The sequence below is a fragment of the Oryctolagus cuniculus genome, chromosome 1 (assembly GCF_964237555.1).
Source record: "Oryctolagus cuniculus chromosome 1, mOryCun1.1, whole genome shotgun sequence".
Taxonomy (NCBI): Eukaryota; Metazoa; Chordata; class Mammalia; order Lagomorpha; family Leporidae; genus Oryctolagus; species Oryctolagus cuniculus.
In genome coordinates this window covers 160,965,367-160,990,605 of record NC_091432.1, presented here as the reverse complement: position 1 = coordinate 160,990,605, position 25,239 = coordinate 160,965,367, and the positions used below count along the sequence as shown (strand labels likewise).

General features: G+C 49.2%; 1 protein-coding gene across 5 annotated transcripts in view; it reads right to left on the bottom strand.

Moving 5' to 3' along the window:
* APBA1 (amyloid beta precursor protein binding family A member 1) overlaps positions 1 to 25,239 on the bottom strand; it is a 212,973-nt gene that overhangs the window by 24,510 nt on the left and 163,224 nt on the right. For all 5 annotated transcript variants that reach the window (XM_051846441.2, XM_051846428.2, XM_051846433.2 and 2 more), the window contains exons 3-5: positions 11,982 to 12,077; positions 7,847 to 7,886; positions 3,894 to 4,039 (exon numbers count right to left, since the gene is read on the bottom strand). In XM_051846441.2, coding sequence (XP_051702401.2) covers positions 3,894 to 4,039; positions 7,847 to 7,886; positions 11,982 to 12,077 — 282 coding nt within the window. The remainder of the gene's footprint in view (positions 1 to 3,893; positions 4,040 to 7,846; positions 7,887 to 11,981; positions 12,078 to 25,239) is intronic.

Here is a 25,239-nt window from a genome sequence, read left to right as displayed (position 1 = left end):
TTGCCCCAGGCACCACCCTGTGAACTGACAGCACGGAGAGTCGCCACCAGGTACTCCCTCTCACCGAGCATGGGGTTAAGCCTCTCTGCTGATTCCTGGCTCCCACCCTTCTGAGGAGCCAAACGAGGTAACGCGTGTGAAGCGCCCCCTGTACCGTGTCCACATCCTCGTGACAGATCAGACTTGGAGCAAGATGGACAGTGGCATGACATGGACAAAGTGATCGTGACAGAAGCTGTAATTCTACTGTGAAGTCATAACCAAAGTATACCTTGTCTCATAAAAACAAAAATGACAATATCTGCTTATCACGAATGGTCCTTACAAACAGAGACCACGAAGCACCTAACCACCACCTGCGACGTGGTTACACAAGGCACAGATAGCACTCTGCGTGGGCAGGAGGCAGTCTGTGTGGTCCAGGGCACCGGACCCTCAGGCTGAAGAGCAGAGAACAGAGCAAGAGGGAGGGTGGGAACCAACAGTGGAGATGCAGGGGGAGAAGGGGAGACCAGGAAGCCAGCGCGGCCTTCAAGTTTGGCTCTGTCTGGACAGGGGCAGGCCTGCTCCCCTCAACGTGTGTGAAGAGATGAAGGTCTGCCCAGGGCACGTGAGTCTCATAGCACCAAGGGCACTGCTCTCCCCAGACGTGTTCTGGAGAAAGCTAGCAACAAGGCCTCAGTAGGCAGCACACGGGGATGGCACATCCTATAATTACGCTCACATCATGACGGGAGTCACCTCTGTGCAGGACTTCTCAAAGCTTTGAGTGGGATGGCTTAGGTGGCAGGCATCCAAAAAGCAGGACCTGTATGCTCTGTCTCCGGAAGTGCCTTGCCAGGGAAACCCTCTCGGTGACACGCCCCCGGCCTCAGGAGAGTGCTCTACCTTGGGCTGGCCTACCCTCCTTTGGGTCCAGGCTCCCTCCTCCCTGGGGCTGCGGTGGGGCCCGAGGTTCTGCATTTCTGAGAACCGTTGCCCTAGGCACCCCCCAGGTGCACAGGGGCCTCCTAGAAGGGCACTATTGTTTCTCAACAGCGACGGGCAGTGAAGGCCGAGAGGACACGGAACAGAGAGCACAGGACCAACAATGACTATAGCTTTCCTGGGATTCGGCTCCTGTGTTCAGACTCGCGTGCTTCTGCCTTGGTAGCCGGGCAGCCTCTAAGGCTCATGTCACCCCTACTTAGGCGGTCTATCTCCCCGTGGTTGGGAGGCTCCCTGTACTGGGGGGAAGTCTTCCCAAGATCAAGGACTGTGTGGTTAACTTTTACTCCTCAAGTGTCCCTCACAGGGCCTGCTTAGGGACAGTTTGCTTTCTGGGCCCAATTCCTTTGTTTTCATATTAAGTAGAAGGGGCCTGGCCAAACCACAGCTTCCAATGCTCTGTTAGACAAATCAAATCTTCTGTTCAATGAAGAAGGCAGTGGTTCTCAAGATGTCAAGAGTAAATCCAGCAAGCCGTGTTGAATTCTAGTATACAGTCGGTGCATTGTGAGTGACAGCCATCACAATCAACAAATAGAAATTAAAACTACTGCTAGGAAATAGCAATGTCAGCTCTAGGGCGGGTGCCTGCTCGGTGGTAAAGCACCACCAGTACCAGGATGGTGGTAATGCAAGTGGGAAAACGGAATTAAAAAGTTTATTCTGATGTCAAAAAGTCCCTTGAAAACCATGCATGGGTTTTTTTTTTCATAATACACATTTTTAAAAGAACTTTTAAAAAGACTCCTTTTGAAGATGAGAGGGAGCTATCTTCCATCCTCCGGTTCACTTCCTAAATACCCTTGGTGGCAGGGCCTAGGCCAGGCCAACAAAGCTGGGAATGGAAAACTCAGTCCAGGACTCCCACGTGAGTGGCAGAGACTCAGTGACTTGTGTGCCCTCACCTGCTGCCTAGGAGGCTATGCATGAGCAGGAAGCTGCAACTGGGATAGAGCTGGAACGTGAACCCAGGCCCTCTGTTACAGGCTGCAGGCATCCCAGGCAGTGTTGGAACTGCTGTGCCAAACACCCACTCCCTCCAGACTCCTCCTATGAACAGGTGATGTTCTGTGCATGGCATTATTTAGTTGGAAAGCCTTGGAAGCTATGAATGTGAGGTTTTTACATGCTTTTGTGAACTTGTGGTGAGGGCCGGGGCCAAGAGCAGGGTCCCATCTGCCCTCCCGGGAGAGGCTACATTTAGGAGACGTACCACCACAGCATCAGGGTCCTGAGTGTGTGAGCATCCAGATGTAGCAGACAACTGCGTGAAGAAGCTGGTAGGTCCCGGCCTCTGCACACTGGGTGTCACCTATCAGTGTTGGGACCAAGGCCACCTTTCTATTCTCTGGTTTCTCCACGCTCATACCCAACTTGTCAGGAGGAATATGAAAAGCTGCAGGACAGACTCCCTGTCTGCACTCTGGAGACTGAAGGGCAGGGCCAGCTCTGAGCTCCGGAGAGAAGTGCATCCTGTGGGTGCAGAGCAGTGCTAAGAGCAGCAAGCAACACGTGGAGGCCACAGCAGCAGGTGCAATGGACATGGCTTGATGAGGAAGCAATGAGAGGGGACCTGGGACAACCACACAGCATCCTGAGCAGCTGCAGAATAACGCAGCTGGGGGGACTCAGTGTCATCCTAGCAAAGACATCAAGGGCCACATGAGTTGTATCACAGCACCCGACAGTCTCGGTACATCACTATCACAGGAATTGGCTTAGGCAAGGGGCCTGGACCAAGCAGCTCTTTGAACGTGGCGTCTCACCTCTCCAGACTTCCCATACCTTCCTGGGGTACCTGGGCCCTAACACCTTTCTCTGGTCCTCTGGCACACCCTGTGCATCTACTGGCCTCATTCCTCATCCCTTCATTTGTGCTATTTAGCTTGAGCATAAAAAAACTCACCCCTTCAGTTGCTGTGTTTTTTCTTTCTCCCACAGGCACTGCACCACCCTGCACACCTAACTACTTGAGGCATTTGTTTTTGATTGACAGGCTGAGGCTGCTCTCTTACTGCCTCCTGCTGGCCTTTGCTTCTCCTTTCTCAACCCCACATCCACCCTAGATGCAACCTGGGAAGGTGGCAGAGGGAAGGCGTGAGAAATGACATGCTCCTCCCTGACTTGGACCCGAGTCTGACCAGCTGAAATGCAATGAAGCCCACTCTGGTGACTCCTAGTTTATTCTGACTTGCTGGAAATGAAACCCGGGCCTGAAGCTCTAGGGAGAAGGGCCTCATGGCTCCAGGGGGGCTGCCTTGTGCACAGTCCTGGATGCTGGTGGCACAGTGGTCTCTGGACTGCAGGAATGGAATGATGTGTCCCTGTGGTCCTCCTGGTCTGTCCAGGATTCTCGGTGGCTTTGGCAAAGAAGGGCTGGATCAAACTAGCGGTGAGTGACTTAAATGGGATCAAAGTAGCTCTTTTTGGAGAAGATGGGCTTGTTCTTTTTAAGTGTCAATGAAACAGTGTCAAACAGGCTGGAACTGCATCAGCTCAGCACTGACTTGCGCAGGTTAGAGTGGATCTCATGGTTTATTTGAAGCAAGCCCGTCCAGTCTAGCTGGACCAGGCTCAATTAGTTCAAAAGCAATGCCACCAAATTTGAACCACTTCTGCAACTAACTGATGGCTAGTTGGTTGAAATTCAGGGATCCGTGCGAGACTCAAAATCACATCCTTACTCATCATAGTGACGTTTCCAAGTTCATGGTCATTGTTATTTTTCCTCAAGGTTGGCCACTCAGAACACTGTGGGACTCTATTTTCTTTTAGAGTGGTCTGAGGAGCCTTGGGTAAGCACCGCCTGTGGTGTCACTATGATCCCCTAACTTGGGACTGTGTACACAGGTGTGGATGGCGCAGTGGACTGTGTGGGGGCCTGCCCCTGCCCGCCGCCCCCTCACCTTGATCCTGCTTACTGCTTCCTGGGCCTGCATCATGCGCACGTTTTTGGAGGGAGTCTTGTCTGACAGCAGCTGGGTTGAGCCGAGGTAACTGGCTGCAAAGATGATTCCATCGATCAAGTCTTCAGGGTCACAAGGTCCGGGAACTGGAAGACACGGAGCAGCAGAGGTGAGTGCAGCCTCCCCAGGGCCAGGGGTGCCACACAGAAGACCCCTGGGCAGCTGAGTGCACCTGTCAGCCTAAGGCGGGGGTGGGGAACTTTCTGTTCTGCCAATCACCATTTAGATATTTACAGCATCATTAACAGGTCGTACAACATTATCTGTGTAAACCTTAGCCTGCTGTAGATGACTGGATTCTGTGGCTGTCTTGGCAGGGCCAGCCAAATGAGCTTGTGGGCCTTATAAGCCCAGGGGCTGAGGGTTCCCATACCGTGCTAAGGCAGCCTCCGTAGTCCTTCACCCACCCCTCATTTTCAAACAAAGGCCCTGAGTCTCCCATTCTGCTCAAGTCATTGACTGTGAGAAATGATGCAAGTATTTATGTCAGGATGAAACGTTACAGATGTCATGTCTCCTGTTAGGCTGTGCTCTTTGGGGACAAACGCCACATTCTATTCATCTCTGCCTCTCAAGCTGTGGGTATTCACCAGCTATTGAGCAGATACTTGGTTAGGTGAAGTTGGTCTTGTTATGAGACTTGGTTTTACCACGGTTCTTCTTACTTGCCACCCATTTATTTGTCCCTCCCTCCATTCTAATCCATAATGGAGGAAACAAGTGTTGCAAATCAGAGAATTGGGGCCTTGGTTTGAAAGGTCTTCATTTGAGTAATTGGCCCCAATTCTGCAAGACAGATAAGGTTACCCTAAAGCCATGATTCTATGCTGCCAATCTTGCTGACTTATAGGTCCTACTGTTCCCAGGCTGCACCCACACACCGATCAACTCGATGTAAAAGGAAATTTTTCTGTTTTCATTGACCTACCTTTTAAACCAAACTTGTTTTAAATAGAGTTCTAACCGACTCAGCTTACGCCTCACCTGAAATCACATCACTGGGACTAACACAGAACTGCAACAGGTTCATTAAAAAAGGTATTTAAAAAAAGATTTATCTGAACAGTAGAGCAACAGAAAGAGAGAAACCTTCCGTCCACTGCTTTTCTGCCCAATGGCTGCTACAGCCGGGTCTGGGCCAAGCTAAAGCCCGCTGGGAACTGTACTCCTGGTCTCTGCTATGGATGGAAGGGGCCCAAGCACTTGGGACATGTGCTGCTGCCTTGCCAGGTGCATCAGCAGGGAGCTGGGTCAGACATGGAGTAGCTGGGATTGAACCTACATTCCGATACGGGATGCTGCTGTTACAAGCAAGAGCTTAAATCACTGTGCCACTGCACATTGGCCCAAAAGAAAGGCATTTTGGGGACTGGCACCATGGTAGCAGGTTAAGCTGCCATCTGCAGTGCTAGCATCTATATGGGCTGCTCCACTTCCAATCCAGCTCCCTGCTAATGCACCTGGGAAAGCAGCACCCTCACAGGAGACCTAGAAGAAGCTCCTGGCTTTGTACCAGCCCAGCTCTGGCCATTGTGGCCATTTAGGGAGTGGACCAGCAGATGGAAGATCTCTAACTCTGCTTTTCAAATAAATACATCTTAAAAGAGGCATTTTGATCTGTAACTAAAACACGTACTTCCTTTGGGTTGAATGCTCTTATCTGAGGGAATATAGTTTTTTCCACCCATTGTTAAAACCTTAATTAGATAATTAATTAGATAACTTGAAATGGAAATACTTTGCTTTTTGCTCTTGGAGGGCTAATCTGAAATGCTTTTTATTTTTATCCTATAATATCAAGCTCATCTTGAGCTGAGCTACTTATCAGGGTACAAACTTCAAATAACGGATGAATGTTTCTAAAACTAAAGTGGTGGTTAAGCAGGAACTGACCATTGTGTTAGGAAGGGCCTCCACAAGGTGTCTTTGTAGTAGTTCAATGAGACTCCTTACTTATCTTATGCTTGAAGTTCCCGAAAGACCAACCGGTGTCCACTGCATACCATATGTTCTTTATCAGTCCTTGTTATTTGCACAGTCATTTGCATACCTGTTATCTACATTATTTTCGACAGCCACAGTTCCCACCCTGAAACTGCAGAGGTGGGAGGAGGACTCAGGAAGTACACTTAACTGTATCAGGGAAGCAGCACTGCTCTACTATACCAGCGGATGGCCCCATGTGGCCCCACACTATGTTTTACACAAAATAAAAGACTGCCAGTCTTCTGTAAGTTCCCAATGGAATCATAACATCGCTTAGAAAAAGTTCCACTTTTTTAAAAAAATGAATTTTAGAATAAAACGTAACACCTTCTCTATGGGACTTCCAGTATCATATATTCATGTCTGACTTAGGTCTTTTTATTCCTCTGCAGTAAGTATGGATCTGCAGGTATGTTGAAAAGCAATCCAAGTAATAACTAAGTGACCGCATGAATGCTAGGCAGGTCAGAGACACAAATACCAGGGCTAAACAAACTTTAAGTCTGACCTGTGATCTTGTGCCATGACTGTAACTGGATATCGCTGTATCACACTAATTGCCTAAAGTTAATGTAGGGTCTGTGCTAGTGTATTCTTTAGAAGCTAAAAATAAGTGACAGCCATGGTGGTACCCATCTAGGAGGCACAGGTCTCACTGTAGCCTTTTGGTACAGGGTTTTGCTTCCAGCGATGCCCCAGGCTGCTCTGTGGAATTAGAGTCTTACACCTGGGTTAATGCTGAGACTGAAAATATGAAGGAAGGTTTCCAAACTTAGGAAGACCTCCCAGGGCACTCTCTGGGGGACTGCACCCCCCCCCCCCCAATTATACCATTCACTTACAGGTTACTGGAAAAAGCAAGCTAGGTAACTAAGCCAAAACTATGAGCTCGTCTCGGACTCAAAGCCTGAGGGTTGATGAATCCTGGTATCTCAGGACCAGGCTCCAAAGGCCTTACTTAGAGACATGCCTGGGCAGTCCTTCCTACCTGAAGCAGCACCTGCCGTCCCCCGGTAGACCACAGCTGTCACCTCTAGGAGAGGCTGCCTTTGTGGCAATGTGACCTCGAACTGGGATGCATGGTGTGAACTGAGTGTTGGCATCGTCTAGGTGCCCATGTGCAGTGAAGAACCTGTACCACTATGATGCAGCTTTAAAAAGCTTGGGGGCAGGGGAATGGAATTACACGATGATGTGCATTTTCCACAGCCCTTTTGAGCTCAGCCCTGCAGAGAATTCCGGTTCCAAGGAATATATTGTGGAGTCCAGCTATCAAGTCAGAGCCTGGCTCTGCTGCTTGCTAACACTGTAACTCCAGGCAAGTTATGGACCCTATCAATATCCCTTCTCAGTTTGTTCATGCGTCACCTGAGGATATAACAACCCACTTCGCAAGAGCTAATTAGTTATTAAATGCAAGTTCTTAGAATAGTCCCAGGCATCTGCCTGATAGTAAGTGTCTGATCAGCATTACTATCGCTGGTTCACCCATGCAGTAGCTGGAATCACTGGGAAGGCCTTTCTTAAAAAGAGGACAAACATTTCTCCCTTGAAGCTCATTCCCACTTGAACTGTCCTTGATGGAAGGAAGAGGTGCAGTGGGCTAGAGGCAAGGAGATTTGGCTTTCAGATCCAGCGCGGCCACTACTGACCATGGGTAAAGCCCGCGCCTTGCCTGTAGCCTCCAGTCTTGATCTCCATCAGGAGTGAGGGAAGGAGGATTTCTGAGAGGTTTGCAGCTCCTGGACTTCAGTCTAAGCTTCTGATTCTCTTAACACCGGGAATGAGCGACTCTGGGGCCTGCTTCTCCACTACTGTGTTACATCCCAGCGCCTCAAATGCCTGTCATGCTAAAAAGTTCATGGAATGACATCATGCTCAATATTTATTTTTTTTTCAGCTCTTACCTTCAACGTAGGTTGGGAAGGAAGCCAAGCTTTTTCTTGACTGAAATTGAGACAAAGAAGTTTCAAAAAGGGCACAGCATGGTGAAATATGCATTAACACAACCATCCATGTAAGTTTAAAAGGAACTGCATCACCAGTGGCAGTTACAAACCAGTTATTGACCATTTTTTGGTTAGAAAAAATATGGATAAACATATGCATGTATTTATTAAGGGTTGTCTAAAACTCTGAATAGTGCATTCGCATTTTAGATCATCTGAAAATTCTGTACTTCAGACTAGTGTCTGTCAGTTTAACAGTATCCCATAGATCAAAACCTGTAATCAGGTAACAAGGGCACAATTGGTATTCTGAAGAATCTGCATTTCCATAAAAAAACTGCTGATGAGTAAAAGCACCAACACCATGATTGCATGTGGAAGTTAAGAATTCCCTTAGAGACTTTTGTGTTGGAGACCTAAGTCTCCACTGCAGTTATCTCTCACTGTGCTAAAAATGTGTGCTGGAGTTAAAGAAAAAAAAAAAGCAGCTCTTCCTTTCATCTCTTACAGATTTACTTCAATCGAAATATTCCATTATACAAATCATTATCATATATTACCTCAAACTTCCTCTTTTGTGGGGTCTTAATATAAAAGCCTGGAATTTCTCATATAAGTAACACAGCACTGCTGGAGCTGGATGAGGAGTTAGAGCTCCTGCAGTCTGACTGAATGCCAGCTCTCAGAGGAGGAAAAACGTGCTATAGGCTCCTTCCAAAAGCAAACGTCCTGTCCTAGACCAAATGTGGAATAGCAAGTAGCAGGGCACTTGCAAGAGTGCCTGGGAAACAGAAGTAAAGGGTAAGTTCATTTTGGTACAAAAACATTTCAAAATCCATGCACAGGTTTTTTTTTGTTGTTTTTTTTTTTTTTTTTTTTTTTTTTTAAATTTTGACAGGCAGAGTAGACAGAGAGAAAGGTCTTCCTTTTCTGTTGGTTCATCCTCCAATGGCCGCCGCAGCTGGCACATCGTGCTGATCCGAAGGCAGGAGCCAGGTGCTTCTCCTGGTCTCCCATGGGGTGCAGGACCCGAGGACTTGGGCCATCCTCCACTGCACTCCCTGGCCACAGCAGAGGGCTGGCCTGGAAGAGGGGCAACCGGGACAGAATCTGGCGCCCCGACCGGGACTAGAACCCGGTGTGCCAGTGCCACAGGCAGAGGATTAGCCTAGTGAGCCGCGGCGCTGGCCAATGCACAGTGTTTTCATAATGCATGTTTTCCATGAACTCTGTGAAGACTCCTCACATGTGTGGATTTCAGGTTTTTTGGTACCAAAATAAACTTGTATTTTAATTCCATTTCCCACAAGATTTTTGAAGTAGCCTCATATATTGAGGGTGCTAGCCCAAAATTCTGGAGGCCCTGGGGGACCAGAGGAGGAAAGGTCCCTGAGTAAGGGCTGGGCTGTGATGGGGGAACTCCAAACTGCAGCATTCTATTTAACACTCTTCACTCACAAAAAGATGGTGAGTTACCACTTGCAAAATAATGCTGAAACTATTAACATGAGAAATTGGGGGCAGTTGAAGAAACCTAGTTTTAAGACTCTAACTCAATTCAGGACAATGACAGGAACTCAACACTGACCATACAATATACCTCACACTGCACTTTGGCCAGTAAGCCTACTGCAGATGTACTTGCTGAGATGAGATTAATGGTTCCAGATGCCCAAGACAGTGAGGATCTTGTGGAGCAGGAACAGAAGTCTACCGCATGCTATTGCATTTATGGAACAATGCACACCAAGCAAAAGCCAGGATGTGTGGCTAGGAGGAAAGAGAACCCCAGCACTGGCCCACATGAGAAGACAGGTCCAGTTGAGTACCCTCAGCCAATTAAGTCTAAACATCCAGTTAACTTCATGGCATGTAGATGAAAACTAGCTTCTCCATGAGGGTCAAATACTTGTTGATTATGGTTTCCCAACAATCTCTCTGCCCTTAGGCCCAGGTGGGGCTTAGCTTTCAGGTACATCCAAGAAGTCCACTCACATCTTCTTGGGCTATTAGGCTACTTTCCTGCATGCTAATCTCCAAGACAGTGACCAGATTTGAGCACAAGTTACAAAAGAATTATTTTAGTCCATAGCTCTAAAAGCTGCCATTTTCTTGAGAGCTACAATGGCGGGCATGTAATGCATTCACTTATTCTTTATTCATGAGCTCAGGACTCGCTTTCTTTAGTCTCTGGGGTAGTAAATTTTCTTTAAAAAGAATTTTGTGAAATGAAAGAGTCTAATTATTGCACACAAAGAGGATTTTCATCATTATTTCTAAGGATATGCAGAAACATGTGCCAAGTCTTGTAGGAGCTGAGAAACTAACAAATTTGCCTTGCTTATTATATCTGATGCATAATCAGATGCTGAATATTCAGTGGGCTGATGAGCCCTTTGTTTTTTCGCATGTGGACTGAGATGAACATCAGTGGACCCCTTAACATTTGAGAATTAATAAAGTCACATTTGCACAGTTAAAGACTGACATCATTGAGATTTCCAGGGGTTGCACAAACCCTGTATGGAGCTTGGAGACCTGACACTTGGAGTAATAATAAAGAAACCACCTTGCAGTGGCAGCCATGACCTACAAGCACTGTCCGCCCAGGGTAGCAGATCCTGGCGGCTCAGAGCACGGGTCCACAGGAACTCTGGATTCAAATCCTGGCCACCCACTTGTGGGCTCTGTGACCTCAGGAAGTTACCCAACTGCCAAATGAGGATGATACCTACACCTCATAGAATTACGTTCAAGAAGTAAGTGAAATACTACCTTGGATTTTCTCAGCCTGCTGCTTGGAACACCACAAATGCTCACACAGTGGTAACGTTTATTCCCATGACTATTATGGCTATTGCCAGCCTTTTCTCCTGGCTACTTGTGAGCTATGAATAAAGCCTGAAGCAAACTGTGGGCTGGCAGCATGAGCATAAACTGTACTGCTGTCACTCTTGTCCCACTGGCTAAGGATCTGAGGATTAAGATCAGAGAGAGTCCAGAGATCAACATATCAGAGCAGGTCTAGGTTTGCCTGGTTTAAAATGATCAAATACATTTAAAAATGTACTTCCCCCCACATGCATATTTGATGATTCATATCTATGCAGTATCCAATGATACTTTAAGAGTAAATTTTAATGAAGACTTCCTTTAGAAGCATTCACATAGATGGTTTGCTTCCCTTGCATTTAACATAAAATGATCAGCAGGAGAGGAGAATGCGAAACACTCACTCATTATATGGTGTCTCCTGGGAGGTGATTAGGGAGACACTCTGTTTAGAATGGGCTGAGCCCACCCACAGATTACCCTGCAGGCCAGTGTTTACCTGCTGCTGGCTCAGAAGCAGGTGTGGGTGACAGCTGGGGGTGCTTGGAGAAAGCAGACGCCTGCCCTTTCAAGCAGCATCCGCCTGCTTGCACACGCTCCACCATGGCTCAGTGTCTCCTGCTGTACACCAGCCATGTCCGAAAGGGACACTCTGGAGCTGCTCTGTTCAGTTTCTCGTAGCCACACACAGCTATTTAAGTGACTGAAGTGGAAAAGTCAGTTCCTCAGCCCCACGGGTCATAGTCCAAGGGCTTGTGGGCACACAAGGCTCCCCCATCCGACAGGACAGGGGTAGAATATTCTGCCACACAGAAAGTTCCTCTGCATTTCAGTGTGGCAGCATGGCCTGGGGAAACCAGGACCAGCAGTCACCCCGCCTGTGTGGCAGATTTTTCACTGGGACCCGACCAGATAGCCAGTACACGTGGATGGCATCACAAAGTTCGTGGCACCAAGAGGAAGGATGCTAGCACAGGGACTTTTTGATGTCCAGAGCTGTCCAAGGGAACCTTCAGCAATGAGGCAAAGGCTCTGTCGTCCACCCTGTGTGGTGCAGTAGCCACTGATCCCAGGTGGCTACCAAGCACGGGCCATGTGGTCAGTGTGCTGAGGAAGTGACCTGTTTAATTCATTAACAGTGATGCCTTGTGGCTTTAACAGTTAACTGCACACCTGCTCCCCAGGGGCTGGAGAAAGCAAAGGGCAGTGTTAGAATAAAGCACAACGGGTTGAAGGCTTTGCAGACAAAATGGCACCCTACCTCTTTGTTTGTGGAGGCTTCAGCAGGGTCACTGGGATGAAGGGGTGTGCTCGACGACTCGGCACCCAGGGGCGACGAACTGCCCGGAGACGGAGACTAGAACACAGCAAGACAGACAGACAGTGTGAGAACCGGAGGGACTTGGCCCGGACAGCACAGGGCACAGCACTGCTGCCGGGCATTGCAGGGGGCAGAGGAACATTCTGGAAAGGACCCATCAACTGCTTAAAACACTGGAGGTTTTCCAGCTTGATTCCCAATTCCAGCCATGTTCCCCCCTGCCCCGCTTAGGTCAACTGCTCAAAGAAAATACAGACAAGTTCAATATCACTTCTAGTATGAAAGAAATAGCGCTAAGAGCATGACGCAAGCCTATCTCTGGACTTTTTTTTCTTGCTGATAAAATTCACACAGAGTATCAAATGTCTTAACCAAATCAGTTGCCCAAGATGATCAGAACAGGAAAGTCCAAAGCAAAATGCATGGTTTAAAAGAGGTTGCTGGCAGGAAGCCCCATCTCCTGCACCTGCCTAATCCATTCAGATTTCAAGCACGTTGTCCAATTTAATCCACGGGTGACTGGAAGGTCAGGAAAACTTCAGCATTTAAACCATATTACCTTGGATGCTCTTAGAACAGTTCACATCTCCCTTTTCAAGTGCTTGTTAACAGCTGTTAAATCTTAATAAGTGAAACAGAACAAAAAATAATACAGAGGCTTAGGAAAATAGGTTTGGGGACCATGGTCCCTGTCAGGTGTGGTGTCCCCTGCACAGGTAGCCTGCAGGTCAGGGCAGGGAACCCAGCATGTGTTCCATAAATACCTACGGTGGGAATGAGGGGAGGAAGTGAGAGAGCAGGGATGGGGCTGGGGCCCAGGGTGGCTCTGAGACTCTCCCCTGCTGACAGCGGGTCACTGTGTGTGCTCCTGCAGTCCTGGGAGCTCCCAGAGCAGCCACAGGTTAGCCAGAGGGATGCTGCAGAAACCTACTGCAGTGGTCCCCTGAGCGCACAGATGCACTGCCCCACAGTTCATGGTGCCGGGCGGACAGCACTGGGCGACACCCCCAGGGAGGCGTGCTCTGGGCGAGCCCTGGGCAAGGGCAGCAGAGCCTGTGTCTGAGCTCTGAGGACTGGCCATCTGCAGGAAGTGCGGGCTTCAAGTTGCCAATGAGACACCTCTCTGTGTAAAAGGAGGGTGTTGGGCACATGTACAGACGGGGGACCTCAGTGAGCACCCTGTGAGGGAGAAACGGACCCCCCACCATGTTTGCATTATGGGAAGCAGACGGGGCTCCAGATGAACAGAAAGATGCAGTGGGATGTGCCGTTGCTCAGGCTGGGAAGCTATGCTGCTCCAGGCCACGGCCACGAGGCTCGGGTTGGTTTACTGTGAGTCCATCTGTAACCTGAGTCTAGGCAGAGAGGTGAGGAGGGAGGCCCCACGAATCCCTAAGGTTCACAAGTACAAGTCAGTGCAGCGACACCAAGGGGGCAGGCACAGGATGAGAGCTGATGGACAAAAAAAAAAAAAAAAAAAAAAAAAAAAAAAAAAAAAAAAAAAAAAGCCTCGCATGCCTTCAGAGAGGTGGGGCACGGTAGCGTAGGGGCTAAGCCTCTGCTCTTCTGATCCAGCTCTCTGCTATGGCCTGGAAAGCAGTAGAGGATGGCCCAGTGCTGGGGCCCCTGCACCTATGTGGGAGGCCCAGAAGAAGCTTCTGGCTTCTGGCTTCAGATTGGCCCAGCTCCAGCTGTTGTGGCCATCTGGAGACTGAACCAGTAGATGGACGACTTCTCTATGTCTCACTCTCTCTCTGTAACTCTGCCTTTCAAATAAATAAAATCTTAAAAAGAAAAAAAAAATTTAGGGGATGCTCACTGGGTAGCCAAGATACCTGGTGGCCACTTGCTGATTCAGCACTGTGTTTGGGTGCCTCAAAACCAATTTCTGAGGTGTTTTTCAAATTTGAAGAGCCCCCTTGGATATTTATGGCTGGATTTAGCCCCCCTTCAAGTGATTTTCTCCATGGCAAACATTCTAGGGACCCAGGCCCTGGGGAAGCTAGTACAGCGTTGCATGGCTTGGCCGGAGGGCTATGTAACACTTTCATTACAATGAAACCCTCAAGACTCCCAGGTTACTAACCTCTGTTTTCTGCCCAAATCCTGTAAGAATAGGTACTTTACAATGCTACACGCACCAGAACACCTGGGGATGATGTGAGCAGAAACAGGTGACCTAGACGGCGGACAGGAGGCTGGGCAGAGCTGAGACTCCTCGCCAGGGCTGAATGACCAGAGCTGGCCACTAGTTCTAGAGGATGGGGGGGAGGCACACGTGAGGCTGCACAGGGCACTGCGCTGCCACAGGATCTGGGGGCAACCCCACCAACCTTTCCAGGGGGTTGCTTCCTCTCAGACACCTTCTGCACATGCGCGAGCTCAGCAGAGTCTGCTGCCACGCGCATGGACCACAGGAGACCTCCATCTAGAGTTCTCCCTCGTCCTCGTCTATACCCAAGGCTCAGTTCAAAAGCCCACATCAGCCTGAGCTCAAGCTCTCGTCACCATACAACTGTGTAATTATCTATGCAAATACACATCCTTTCCCCAAGACCTCTTAGGCAGAGGAATCCTGTCTCACTCATCTTTGCTATCCCTGGTCTTGGATCTCACAAACAGCAGACACTCAGCAAAATGTTTACGGAATAATTCCAATGTAGGTCTAGGTTTCTAAAAGGCATGGGAAGCAGACGTATTATAGATCGACCCACTGGTTTCTTGCTTTATTACTTAGAAAGCCTTCCTCAATACAGCATCCTTCCTCTGCTATGCATACAACACTCAATCTGCATTTTTAGAGAAGTGGCCTTTGCTTATGAAAGCGCTCACCTGGGCACCAGCAGTGAAACAGAAATCTGTTCCCCAAGAGAGGACCTGGGTGGTGGAAATCTGTTGACAAAGTTAACAGGCAGAACGGACACAGTGCTAGAAGCCAAAGCAAAGGTGTCTGTATCCAACTTATCCGAAACGTCTGCTTTAAAAGTCCTCTACCTTGATTATACTCTTACAAGTGGAGGCAAAGGCAGAAATTGCATGCAACACACATACCTCAAAAAGTTACTGGAAAAATGGAGTGAAAGGTTAAGTTTATTTTGGTGAAAAATAAATTGGAAGCCACCATACGTTATTTCATGATGTGGTCTGTCATGAACTTTGTGAAGATCCTTTGCATTTTTTTAAATTTATTTATTTATTTTTTTTGACAGGCAGAGTGGACAGTGAGAGAGAGAGACAGAGAGAGAAAGGTCTTCCTTTTGCCGTTGGTTCACCCTCCAATGGCCGCCGTTGCAGCCGGCGCACCGTGCTGATCCGATGGCAGGAGCCAGGATCCAGGTGCTTTTCCTGGTCTCCCATGGGGTGCAGGGCCCAAGCACCTGGGCCATCCTCCACTGCACTCCCTGGCCACAGCAGAGAGCTGGCCTGGAAGAGGGGCAACCGGGACAGAATCCGGCGCCCCGACCGGGACTAGAACCCGGTGTGCCGGCGCCGCAAGGTGGAGGATTAGCCTATTGAGCCACAGCGCCGGCGACCCTTTGCATTTTTTATGCTCAAAAAACACATCTGGAGCTGGTGCTACGCTGCAGCGGATAAAGTCACTGCCTGCAGTGCTGGCATCCCATACGGGCACTGGTTCAAGTCCCAGCTGCTCCACTTCTGATCCAGCTCTCTGCTATGGCCTGGGAAAGCAGTAGAAGATGGCCCAAGTCCTTGGGCCCCCACACCCACAAGGGAAGACCCAGAGGAAGCTCCTGGATCCTGACTTCAGATCAGCACAGCTCCGGCCATTTGGGGAGTTAAACAGAGGATAGAAGACATCTCTCTCTCTCTCTCTCTGCCTCTCTTTCTCTCTCTGTGTAACTCTGACTTCCAAGTAAATCTTTAAAAAAAAATCTGAGGCCAAATTTAGCCAATGAAATAGGATAGAGACAGCAAGAATTATCACACATTTCTCTGTCTGGAGTCTCATGCATTCTGGGTTGCTGGATGGAGATTGCTTTAAGAGAAGGAGGACAAGCAGGGGCAGGGAGTGTGGACCCAGGAAGTCACAAAGGTAGGTGTGGGATGAGAACATCTCTCTAGGACACAGTGTTCCAAGATGACTCCACCACAACTCTTCATTCTTTTTAAGTTCAAGGGCTCTTGAAGCTCGACAGCTTGTCTATTATAGGTTATGTTCTTTTTTTTTTTTTTTTTTTTTTTTTTTTTTTTTTTTTTTTGCAGGCAGAGTGGACAGTGAGAGAGTGAGAGAGAGAGAGAGAGAGACAGAGAGAAAGGTCTTCCTTTGCCGTTGGTTCACCCTCCAATGGCCGCTGCGGCCGGCGCACCGCGCTGATCCGAAGCCAGGAGCCAGGTGCTTCTCCTGGTTTCCCATGCGAGTGCAGGGCCCAAGCACTTGGGCCATCCTCCACTGCACTCCCAGGCCACAGCAGAGAGCTGGCCTGGAAGAGGGGCAACCGGGACAGAACCCGGCGCCCCAACCGGGACTAGAACCTGGTGTGCCGGCACCACTAGGCGGAGGATCAGCCTATTGAGGCGCGGCACCGGCCATAGCTTATGTTCTATCTAGAACATTCCCCACGACTATCACCCAAAGTTCACCCCCGATCTGGATTTCCACAAAGCAGAGCTCTTAGCCTCAAAACTCAGGTTCCCCAACACTAATACAAGAGATATAGTGTTATATCTGTCTGACAGCATAGGCATCAGAGTTGGCCCAAGGAAAGCTGATCATTCATTGTATGCTGGCTGGACACCTCCTGTGACACTGCACTGCTGGTGGTAGGGGGTGAGACCAATCTACCCAGTTCTAGCTTGAGGAACTCTCAGATTATGCTTATAGGTAAGAAAAGCAGCATGCAACTAATTAACACACATGTATTCCTTCAACAGACACCTCAGTGCCTACCTGTGCTCCCAACACGGGGCCAGCAAAGAGAGGAAGGAGACATTAGCAAGAGCGAGCTGGTAGGTGCAGGTGGTAAGGGTACTACTGCGTCCAGTGGGGCACATGTCAGCCAGTGCTCCCTGGAGAAGGTGCCACTCTCTCTGAGTCCTCACCACGTGCAGTGTTCATGGAGTCGTGTGGAACAAGGAGGCACAGAGGGGCAGCAGCTTGGCTCTGGCAGGTGCAAACCTGAGGCTAAAGCCCACTGGGGACCAGAGGGCATTACAGTCAGCTCTGCCTAGGGAGTATCTTTTGGTAAATCCTTCAGATATTTTTATTTGTGGAAGCAAAACAAGTGGACTTAATGGAAGCAAAGAGGGAGAATAAAGGTCCTTAGGGCAAGAGGAGGAGGGAGGCTGGACATGGGGCATTGAAATACATCGGCCACGAGGAGTAAAGTCCAGTGTTTAGAGCACAGTAGGGCAACTATAGCATACAACAAAGCATTATGTGTTTTATGAAGAACAAGACAGGAGTTCAAAGGTTTCCAACACAAAGAAATGATCAATTTGTAAAGAGGTGGGATGTTACCACCCTGGCCTGATCACTACTCTCTGTGTGCATACAGTGCATCATGCCACTGTTCCCCACGTGTACAATGAAACCACAGAGACACATCTCAGGGCTGGGGGACAGAGCAGTTACCAGGCAGAGACCAGGTCCAGTCCCGAACTAGCCAGTGCTGGACGCCACAGGTGCCTTTCTGTGGGTGACAATGACACAGACACCCGATGGGGGATGAGCCAGGGGTCATCCCAAAAGTGGGAAGAGACCATGCATGGTGGCACTCATAGGTGAGGATGTAGCTAAGTGCCCAGAGGGCACAGGGCAGAAGCTGGGGAAGAGGGAGATGCTTGTGCCCAGGCAGGAAAGCACCTGAACAGGTGCACATCCTCACACAGCTGTGAGGCCACCTGGACTTGTGGGGACATCACTGTGCCCTGAGTGGGGGTCACAGGGCTCCCCTGCCGCTTCATCAGAGGAGGCATCCCAACTGCCTGGGTCATATTCAGAACACAGGGCTGTGGGTATGGAACCGGAAAAAATGATGGCTTTCCTGGAGTCACCGGGCTATCTACTGCTTCCTGTGGAGCATCTAAGGACATCTCCGGGTCTCCCTCTGTCTTAGAGACCCCCTGCTGTCTTCTGGGATTCTGGACCCCTGCACAAGCTTGGTCCTATTTCTGGGAAGGGGCCTCACATCCTGAAGCGGCACTGCAGGCACTTCCTAACTGTGCCCCCAGTTGAACTGGAAGATGTAAAGGAGTAAGGGATTGAGTTCTCACTGCCACCCCTCTTCCTTTCCCTTAACCCTTTTCACCCTCTGCAATCTTCGGGAAGAGAAGACGACAGGCAATCTGGAAAAGCTGGTGGGAAGCTACGGGGAAGGGTGCTCCCGCCTCTTTGGAAATGGACGTGGTCCTTCACAGAGAGATCTAAGGACTGGGCAGCACTTTCCAGAACAAAGCCATCCTTTAGGGAGGCACGCAGGTATTTCAGAAGACCCAGAGGAAGTCTAGTCAAAAGTACCTGGACCATTCATTCATGTATTCAACACTGAAGAACAGTCAGCATCTGAGTGAGCCCTGACCCTCCCCAACCCCCAACCTCCAAGGGGCTCCTGGGTGTGGGGAGCAGGGTCCGTCTCCCACAACATGGCGGGGCGCCTGGGAGACAAATAAGTACTGAGACTATGGACTGAAACTAACTCTATGTGTCTGATCTCCCATATGGCGCTGAGAGGGAGTAAACAAATCTTACACAGCTGCTTCGTCAATTAGCTGATTCCTGATCCAACCTCTGATTGGAAGAAAGCGGCATGCTCAGCACGCGGGCAGCGGAGCACGGATTGGTGGGAGAGGACTATAAAAGGGGGAGAGAGACAACTTGCGTGGGCCCCTGAGAGAGTCGGTGGAGAGCTCGCCGGTGCGCTCCTCCGCAGAGGCGGGGGAGCAGCAGCAAATCCGGGAAGGACGGGGGAAAGAAAACAGCGTCCGGTGTCGTTCCTCCGTGAGTGGGGGAGTGACACTGGGCCAGCATGGGAGACAGAACCCCAGGTCACAAGCACAGGGGGTCCTCAGGCCACAGGGAGAGCTGAGGAAGGCAAAGCTGGAGAATGCTTGAGCCAGCTACCCATCATGGAGTTGCTGGCAGAGTTAGATGAGCTAATCAAGGCGAGTGCACTTGCTTGAGCATTGAAGACTCAAGTGGGAGACTTAATCCCCAATCGGCAGCACAGAGGAGTGGCGTCTTTACTAGGGGATTTGGTCACAGGGCGGGGCTACTCTGAAGGGGTTAGGCCAGACGGGGGTGGGAGTGGTGGTTACACGATGGGACACTTGCCACCCTCCCCTTCCTCTCTGTCTGGAACGTGCCCACTTGCCCTCCTCCTGGGTTAGAACACGGCATGCAGGTCCTCCCCAGGGGCCAGCTCCATGCTCCTGGGCTTCCCAGCCTCCAGAACTGTCAGCCAAATAAACTTCTGTTGTGTTCAACAGTCTGTCCAGCCAGGAGACTGTTAGAGCAGCAGATGGATTACAACAAGAAGAAACGGAAAGGATGCTAGCCGAGGTGCCTCAAAGGAGACCTGGAATAGCACATGCTGAATTCAGGTTCCTAAGGAAACAGAGTTGATCTTGAATACTTTTGCTGAAGCAATTTGCTTTATAATCAGGCTGCAAAAATATCACACAAGGGTTGAAGATGGCTATTTTAATTGCGTGATTCAATGAATTTTGAAAAGACTTGTACTTGAAAAACCAATACTACTCCAAGAAATTGAATGCAAAGGTACTTAGAAAAGTTCATGGAAAATGTGTATTAAGAAAAAACTATGGATGGATTTCAATTTTTTGTGCATCAAAAGAAACCTCTATTTTAAAAAAAATTTCTTTCATTTTATTTGAAAGGCTGAAAGAAATTTTTCAACTGCTGGTTCCCTCCTCAAATGCTCTCAATAACTGGCACAGGACCAGGCCAACACCAGGAGCTTGGACTCTAATCCAGGTATCCCACATGGGTGCTGGGGACCCAGGTGCCCTCCAGGGTGCAGATCAGCAGGAAGCTGGATTGGAAGTGCGCAGGGACTCAAATCAGGCTGATATGGTACACAAGCCTCCCGAGAGGTGCTTTAACTGGTGCACCACATGCCTGCCCCAAAACTTGCCTCTTAATTCCATTTTCCACCAACTTTTTGTAGTATCTTACTACAGCTGGAATTATAACCTAGGTGGTGTTAGTCCAAAGACAAACTAAGCTTATTTTTATAGTTTTCAGTACTGTTTTTCAAGGTAAAGTTCTGATCAAGTTCCTTCTTCCTCATATTTACTTTGAAAATTTCATCTAAGTGAATTATTTTAAGAGATTTATTTATTTCTTTGAAAGGCACAGTGACACGGGCTGGGGAGACCGAGAGAGAAGCAGGAGAGATCAAGCACTTCTGTCTGCTGGTTTAACCCCCAGATGGCTGCAACAGCTGGGGCTGCAACAGCTGGGAGCCCCAGGGGCATCTCCCACATGGGTGGCAGTGACTCAAGTACTTGAGCCATCGTCTGCTGCTTCCAGGTGAATTAGCAGGGGGCTGGATCAGAAGAGGAGTAGGTGGGACTTGAACCAGCGCTCCCATATGGGATGTGGATGATCTAAGCAGTTGCTTAATGTGCTGTGCCACAACACCTTCCCCTAACAGAATTAACTGTGAGCTGCCTTTCAAAGGCAACTTACACAGGGACTCTTGAGGATAAGCCAGTGCCATGGTGCCGTGCTGGGACAGCTGCCGTGACAGACAAGGACAGAGAGCCTGACTGAAATGGCAGAAGGCCACCTGTGGGAGCTGGACCGGGACCCCTGCAGACGAGGACACACAGAATCCTTTCCTGTCACAGTGCCCAGGGCTCAGAAGGCCCTGGAACAGCACCTGGGGTCAGCACCTAAGACACTGGGTCTAGTCTTCAAAGCCACTACCACATGATTTTCCCTTTTCAAAACCACAGCGTGCTACAGGGAACACAAGTTACATTTCTCCCTTCAAAAAGACTCTGAGGCTTATGTTTTATATTGTGACCAAGCGAAAAAACTGGAAACTGTTAGGTGGGGACAGTGATGAGCTTAAATGCTCAGGCCCCAGCTTGCGGCAGAGCAGAGTCTGAACTCAGGCTCCAACTCCAGGCAGGTTGCTCGTCCTCTCGCATCCTTTATGGGAAGTGTAAAACACAGCTGCCAAGCCACCTCCATGGCTGCCATGAAGATGAATCGCTCCCAACACACACTGGGTATGCACAAGGCATTCAACCAGTATTGCTCTTCTATGATTCCAATGTTAGAAAAACAATTCCACCCTTCTGGAAGTGCACACAAGACCAACACAAACCTGGACTTTTTCATCTTGTTTCCTCCCTCGTCAGTATCTGATTCATGGACAAAGTTAACAAGCAAACAGAAGGCTCAATAAAATCACACCACAAGGACTCCACACACAAACTCATAAGCCCCAGCATTTTTAATAGTATGTTGGTAAGAACAGCCTGGTACACCCTAGGGCTGGGGCGATACATACACGATGTGGCATGCAACTTCTAGCAGGCACACTGTCTCCTGTCCAAAGAGGCATTCAGAACCTGCGGGTTGAGGGTGATGCTGCAGCGTGCCTGAGTGACACGGCAGAGTCGAGTGCATGGGCACTCCTCTGTCGATCTTTCCCCAGAGCTCACGTGTGGCCTTGATCCCTGAGATCCCACCCATTAGGACACCTCGTGCCAGAGCCCAGCCAGCTCTAGCCAGCCTTGGCAAGTTTCCCAGGACATGCTGGTCCCTCCCCCTCAGGAGACTTGGGGACAGAAATTTATTGTAAGGAAAAGTGGGAGCAAATAATTCTTTAAAAATCCACAGTTGTTGGGCTGGCGCTGTGGCACAGCAGGTTGGGCCACCATCTGCAATGCTGGCATCCCATATGGGTGCTGGTTCTGGCTGCTCCACTTCTAATCTAGCTCCCTGCTAATGCGCCCAGGAAAGCAGTGGAGGGTGGCCCAAGTCTTTGGGCCCCTGCACCCACATGGGAGAACTGGGGAAAGCTCCTGGCTCTTGGCTTCAGCCTGGCCCAGACACAGCCACTGTGGCCATGTGAGGAGTGAACCAGCTGATGGAAGATCTCTGTGATAAATAAATAAATCTTGAATAAATAAAAAAATCTTTAAAAAACGCACCATGTGGGACTGCGTTGTTGAGTGATTCACATACATGGGACAACTGACAGAACCTGAGACTGGGTATCTGGTTTCATGCAGCCAGATGTTGTATGAGTCTCAACCACATGGCTCCAGCTAAGCAGCACGACTCTTCTTCACCGGCGCGCCCTAACTACCGATTTACTTCTGTTTTAAACACAGTTTTTTTTTTTTTTTTTTTTTTTTTTTTTTTTTTTTTTTGACAGGCAGAGTGGACAGAGAGAGAGAGAGACAGAGAGAAAGGTCTTCCTTTGCCGTTGGTTCACCCTCCAATGGCCGCTACGGCTGGCGTGCTGCGCTGATCCGATGGCAGGAGCCAGGTGCTTCTCCTGGTCTCCCATGGGGTGCAGGGCCCAAGCACTTGGGCCATCCTCCACTGCACTCCCTGGCCACAGCAGAGAGCTGGCCTGGAAGAGGGGCAACCGGGACAGAATCCGGCGCCCCGACCGGGACTAGAACCCAGTGTGCTGGCGCCGCAAGGCAGAGGATTAACCTAGTGAGCCGCGGCGCTGGCTAAACACAGTTTCAACAAGCTGAGCAAGTCATTTCTCAATTCAAATAGCTTAAATTTATAAAAATTTGTTCCTTTGTGGCTGGCGCTGTGGCAGTGGATGAAGCCACAGCCTGTAGTACCAACATCTCATATGGGTGCCAGTTTGAATCCCAGCTGCTCCATTTCTAATCCAGCTCCCTGCTATGGCCTGGGAAAGCAGTGGAAGGTGCCCCAAATTCCTGGGTCCCTGCACCCACATGGGAGACCTGGAGGAAGCTTCTGGCTTTGGCCTGGCACAGACCTGGCCATTGCAGCCATTTGGGGAGTGAACCAGTGGATGGAAGGTATCTCAACCTGTCTCTCCTCTCTCTCTGTAACTCTAACTTTCAAATAAATCAATCTTTAAAAAAAATTATTCATTTGAGAGGTAGAAGACAGAGACAAAGAGAGCCCCCATCCTTTGGTTCATTCCCCAAATGCCTGCAACAGCCAGGGCTGGGCCAGGCTGAAGTCACAAACCTTGGTCCTCTATCCAGTCTCCCGTGTGATGACAGGAATACAAATACTTGGGCCGTCATCTGCTGCTTCCCAGGGCGCACGTTAGCAGGAAACTGGATTGGAAGCACAGTAGCTGGAACTCGAATCAAGCACTCTGGCACATACAGCATGTGGGCGTCCCAGGTGGCGGCTTTACCGCTGCACCAGATGCCTGCAAATCCAAGAGTCTTTAGCCACTCCTTTTTACTTGGGGAAGAAATTCTAGACTCTGCCTTGGCCTGAAGACACACCAGTGTTTGACTTTATACCACTTTTTCTCCTCTGCTGGATCTTCCTGTCACCAAGCCAAACTGCACTTTGCTCTGCCCCCAGTATACACCTGTGTGTTTCTGCTTAGCACCCTCGTTCATACTCCTGTCCAAACTCCATGCGTCCCCGAGTCTCCAAAGCTCCCTTCCAAACATTCTCCCATTCGTGCTGTTTCCCAGCTTTCCTTGGCAACAGGAATCCCTCTCCTGTAACAATTTTCTGCATGCATTTTGCTCGTGCCATTCTTACAGTGCATGACTTTCTCGAGTTTATAAGAATACACTACTATAGGATAACTCCACTTTAACTACAATATCTGACTAAGTACCGTGAAGGCAACATTTGTGATTAATTTATGTGTTCCTCCCCTTGGTGCCTAATACAGAGCCCCTCATAAAATATACAACAGTTCGGGGCCGGCGCCGTGGTGCACTAGGTTAATCGTCTGCCTGCGGTGCTGGCATCCCATATGAGTGCCGGTTCTAGTCCCAGCTGTTCCTCTTCCAATCCAGCTCTTTGCTGTGGCCCAGGAAAGCAGTAGAAGATGGCCCAAGCACTTGGGCCCCTGCATGAAATGGGAGACCAGGAAGAAGCTCCTGGCTCCTGGCTTCAGATCAACACAGCTCCAGCCGTTGCAGCCATTTGGGAATGAACCAACAGAAGAAAGACCTTTTTCTCTGTCTCTTCCTCTCACTGTAACTCTACCTCCCAAATAAATAATCTTAAAAATATACAACAGTTCAATAAATGTGCTAAAAAATGGAAAAGTACACAGGTACTTATATCACAGAAAACCAGAAATGAAGACTAGGTTGAAGTAGGTTCTGAACACATGCCACCCTGCATGTGTCTTTTTTTTTTTTTAAGATTTATTTATTTGAAATTTAGAGTTACACAGAGAAGGAGAGGCAGAGAGGTCTTCCATCTGCTGGTTCACTCCCCAGATGGCTGCAATGGCTGGAGCTGCACCAATCCAAAGCCAGGAGCTTCTCCTGGGTGTCCCACATGGGTGCAGGAGCCCAAGGACTTGGGCCATCTTTTACTGCTTTCCCAGGCCACAGCAGAGAGCTGGATCAGAAATGGAGCAGCTGGGACTTGAACCAGTGCCCATATGGGATGCCAGCATTTCAGGTATTGGCTTTACCCGCTGTGCCACAGTGCCCGTGAACATGTGTTCATCTGGTGGTTGTTACCCACTCACAGCCATGGGTTCACTCCTTTTAAAAAATGTATTTTATGTATTCTGTTTATTTTTAAATTTCTTTTTATTTATTTGCAAGGCATGGTGGTAGGGAGGAAAATGGATAGAGGGAAGATGACACAGAAGAAGATGGAGAAGGGGAGGGAGAGAGGTCTTCCTTCTGCCATTCAACTCCTCAAATGCCAGGGCTGGCCCAGGCTAAGCCAGGGGCCAGAACTCTATCTGGGTTTCCTATGTGGCTGGCAGGAGCCCAGGTACTGGAATCATCACCTGCTGCCTCCCAGGGTGTACATGAGCATCAGGTTGGATTGGAAGTGGAGCCAAGATTGAAACTGGCACCCAAATAGGGGACGCAGGTGTCCCGAGGGGTGGCTTAACCACTGCACCACAATGCCTGGTCCTCTTATGGTTCTTTTTCTTTTAAAAAATGATTTATTTTTATTTATTTGAAGGGCAGAGTTATAGAAAGAGAAAGAGAGAAAGAGAGAGAGAGAGATCTTTCATTCGCTGGTCCACTCCCCAAACAG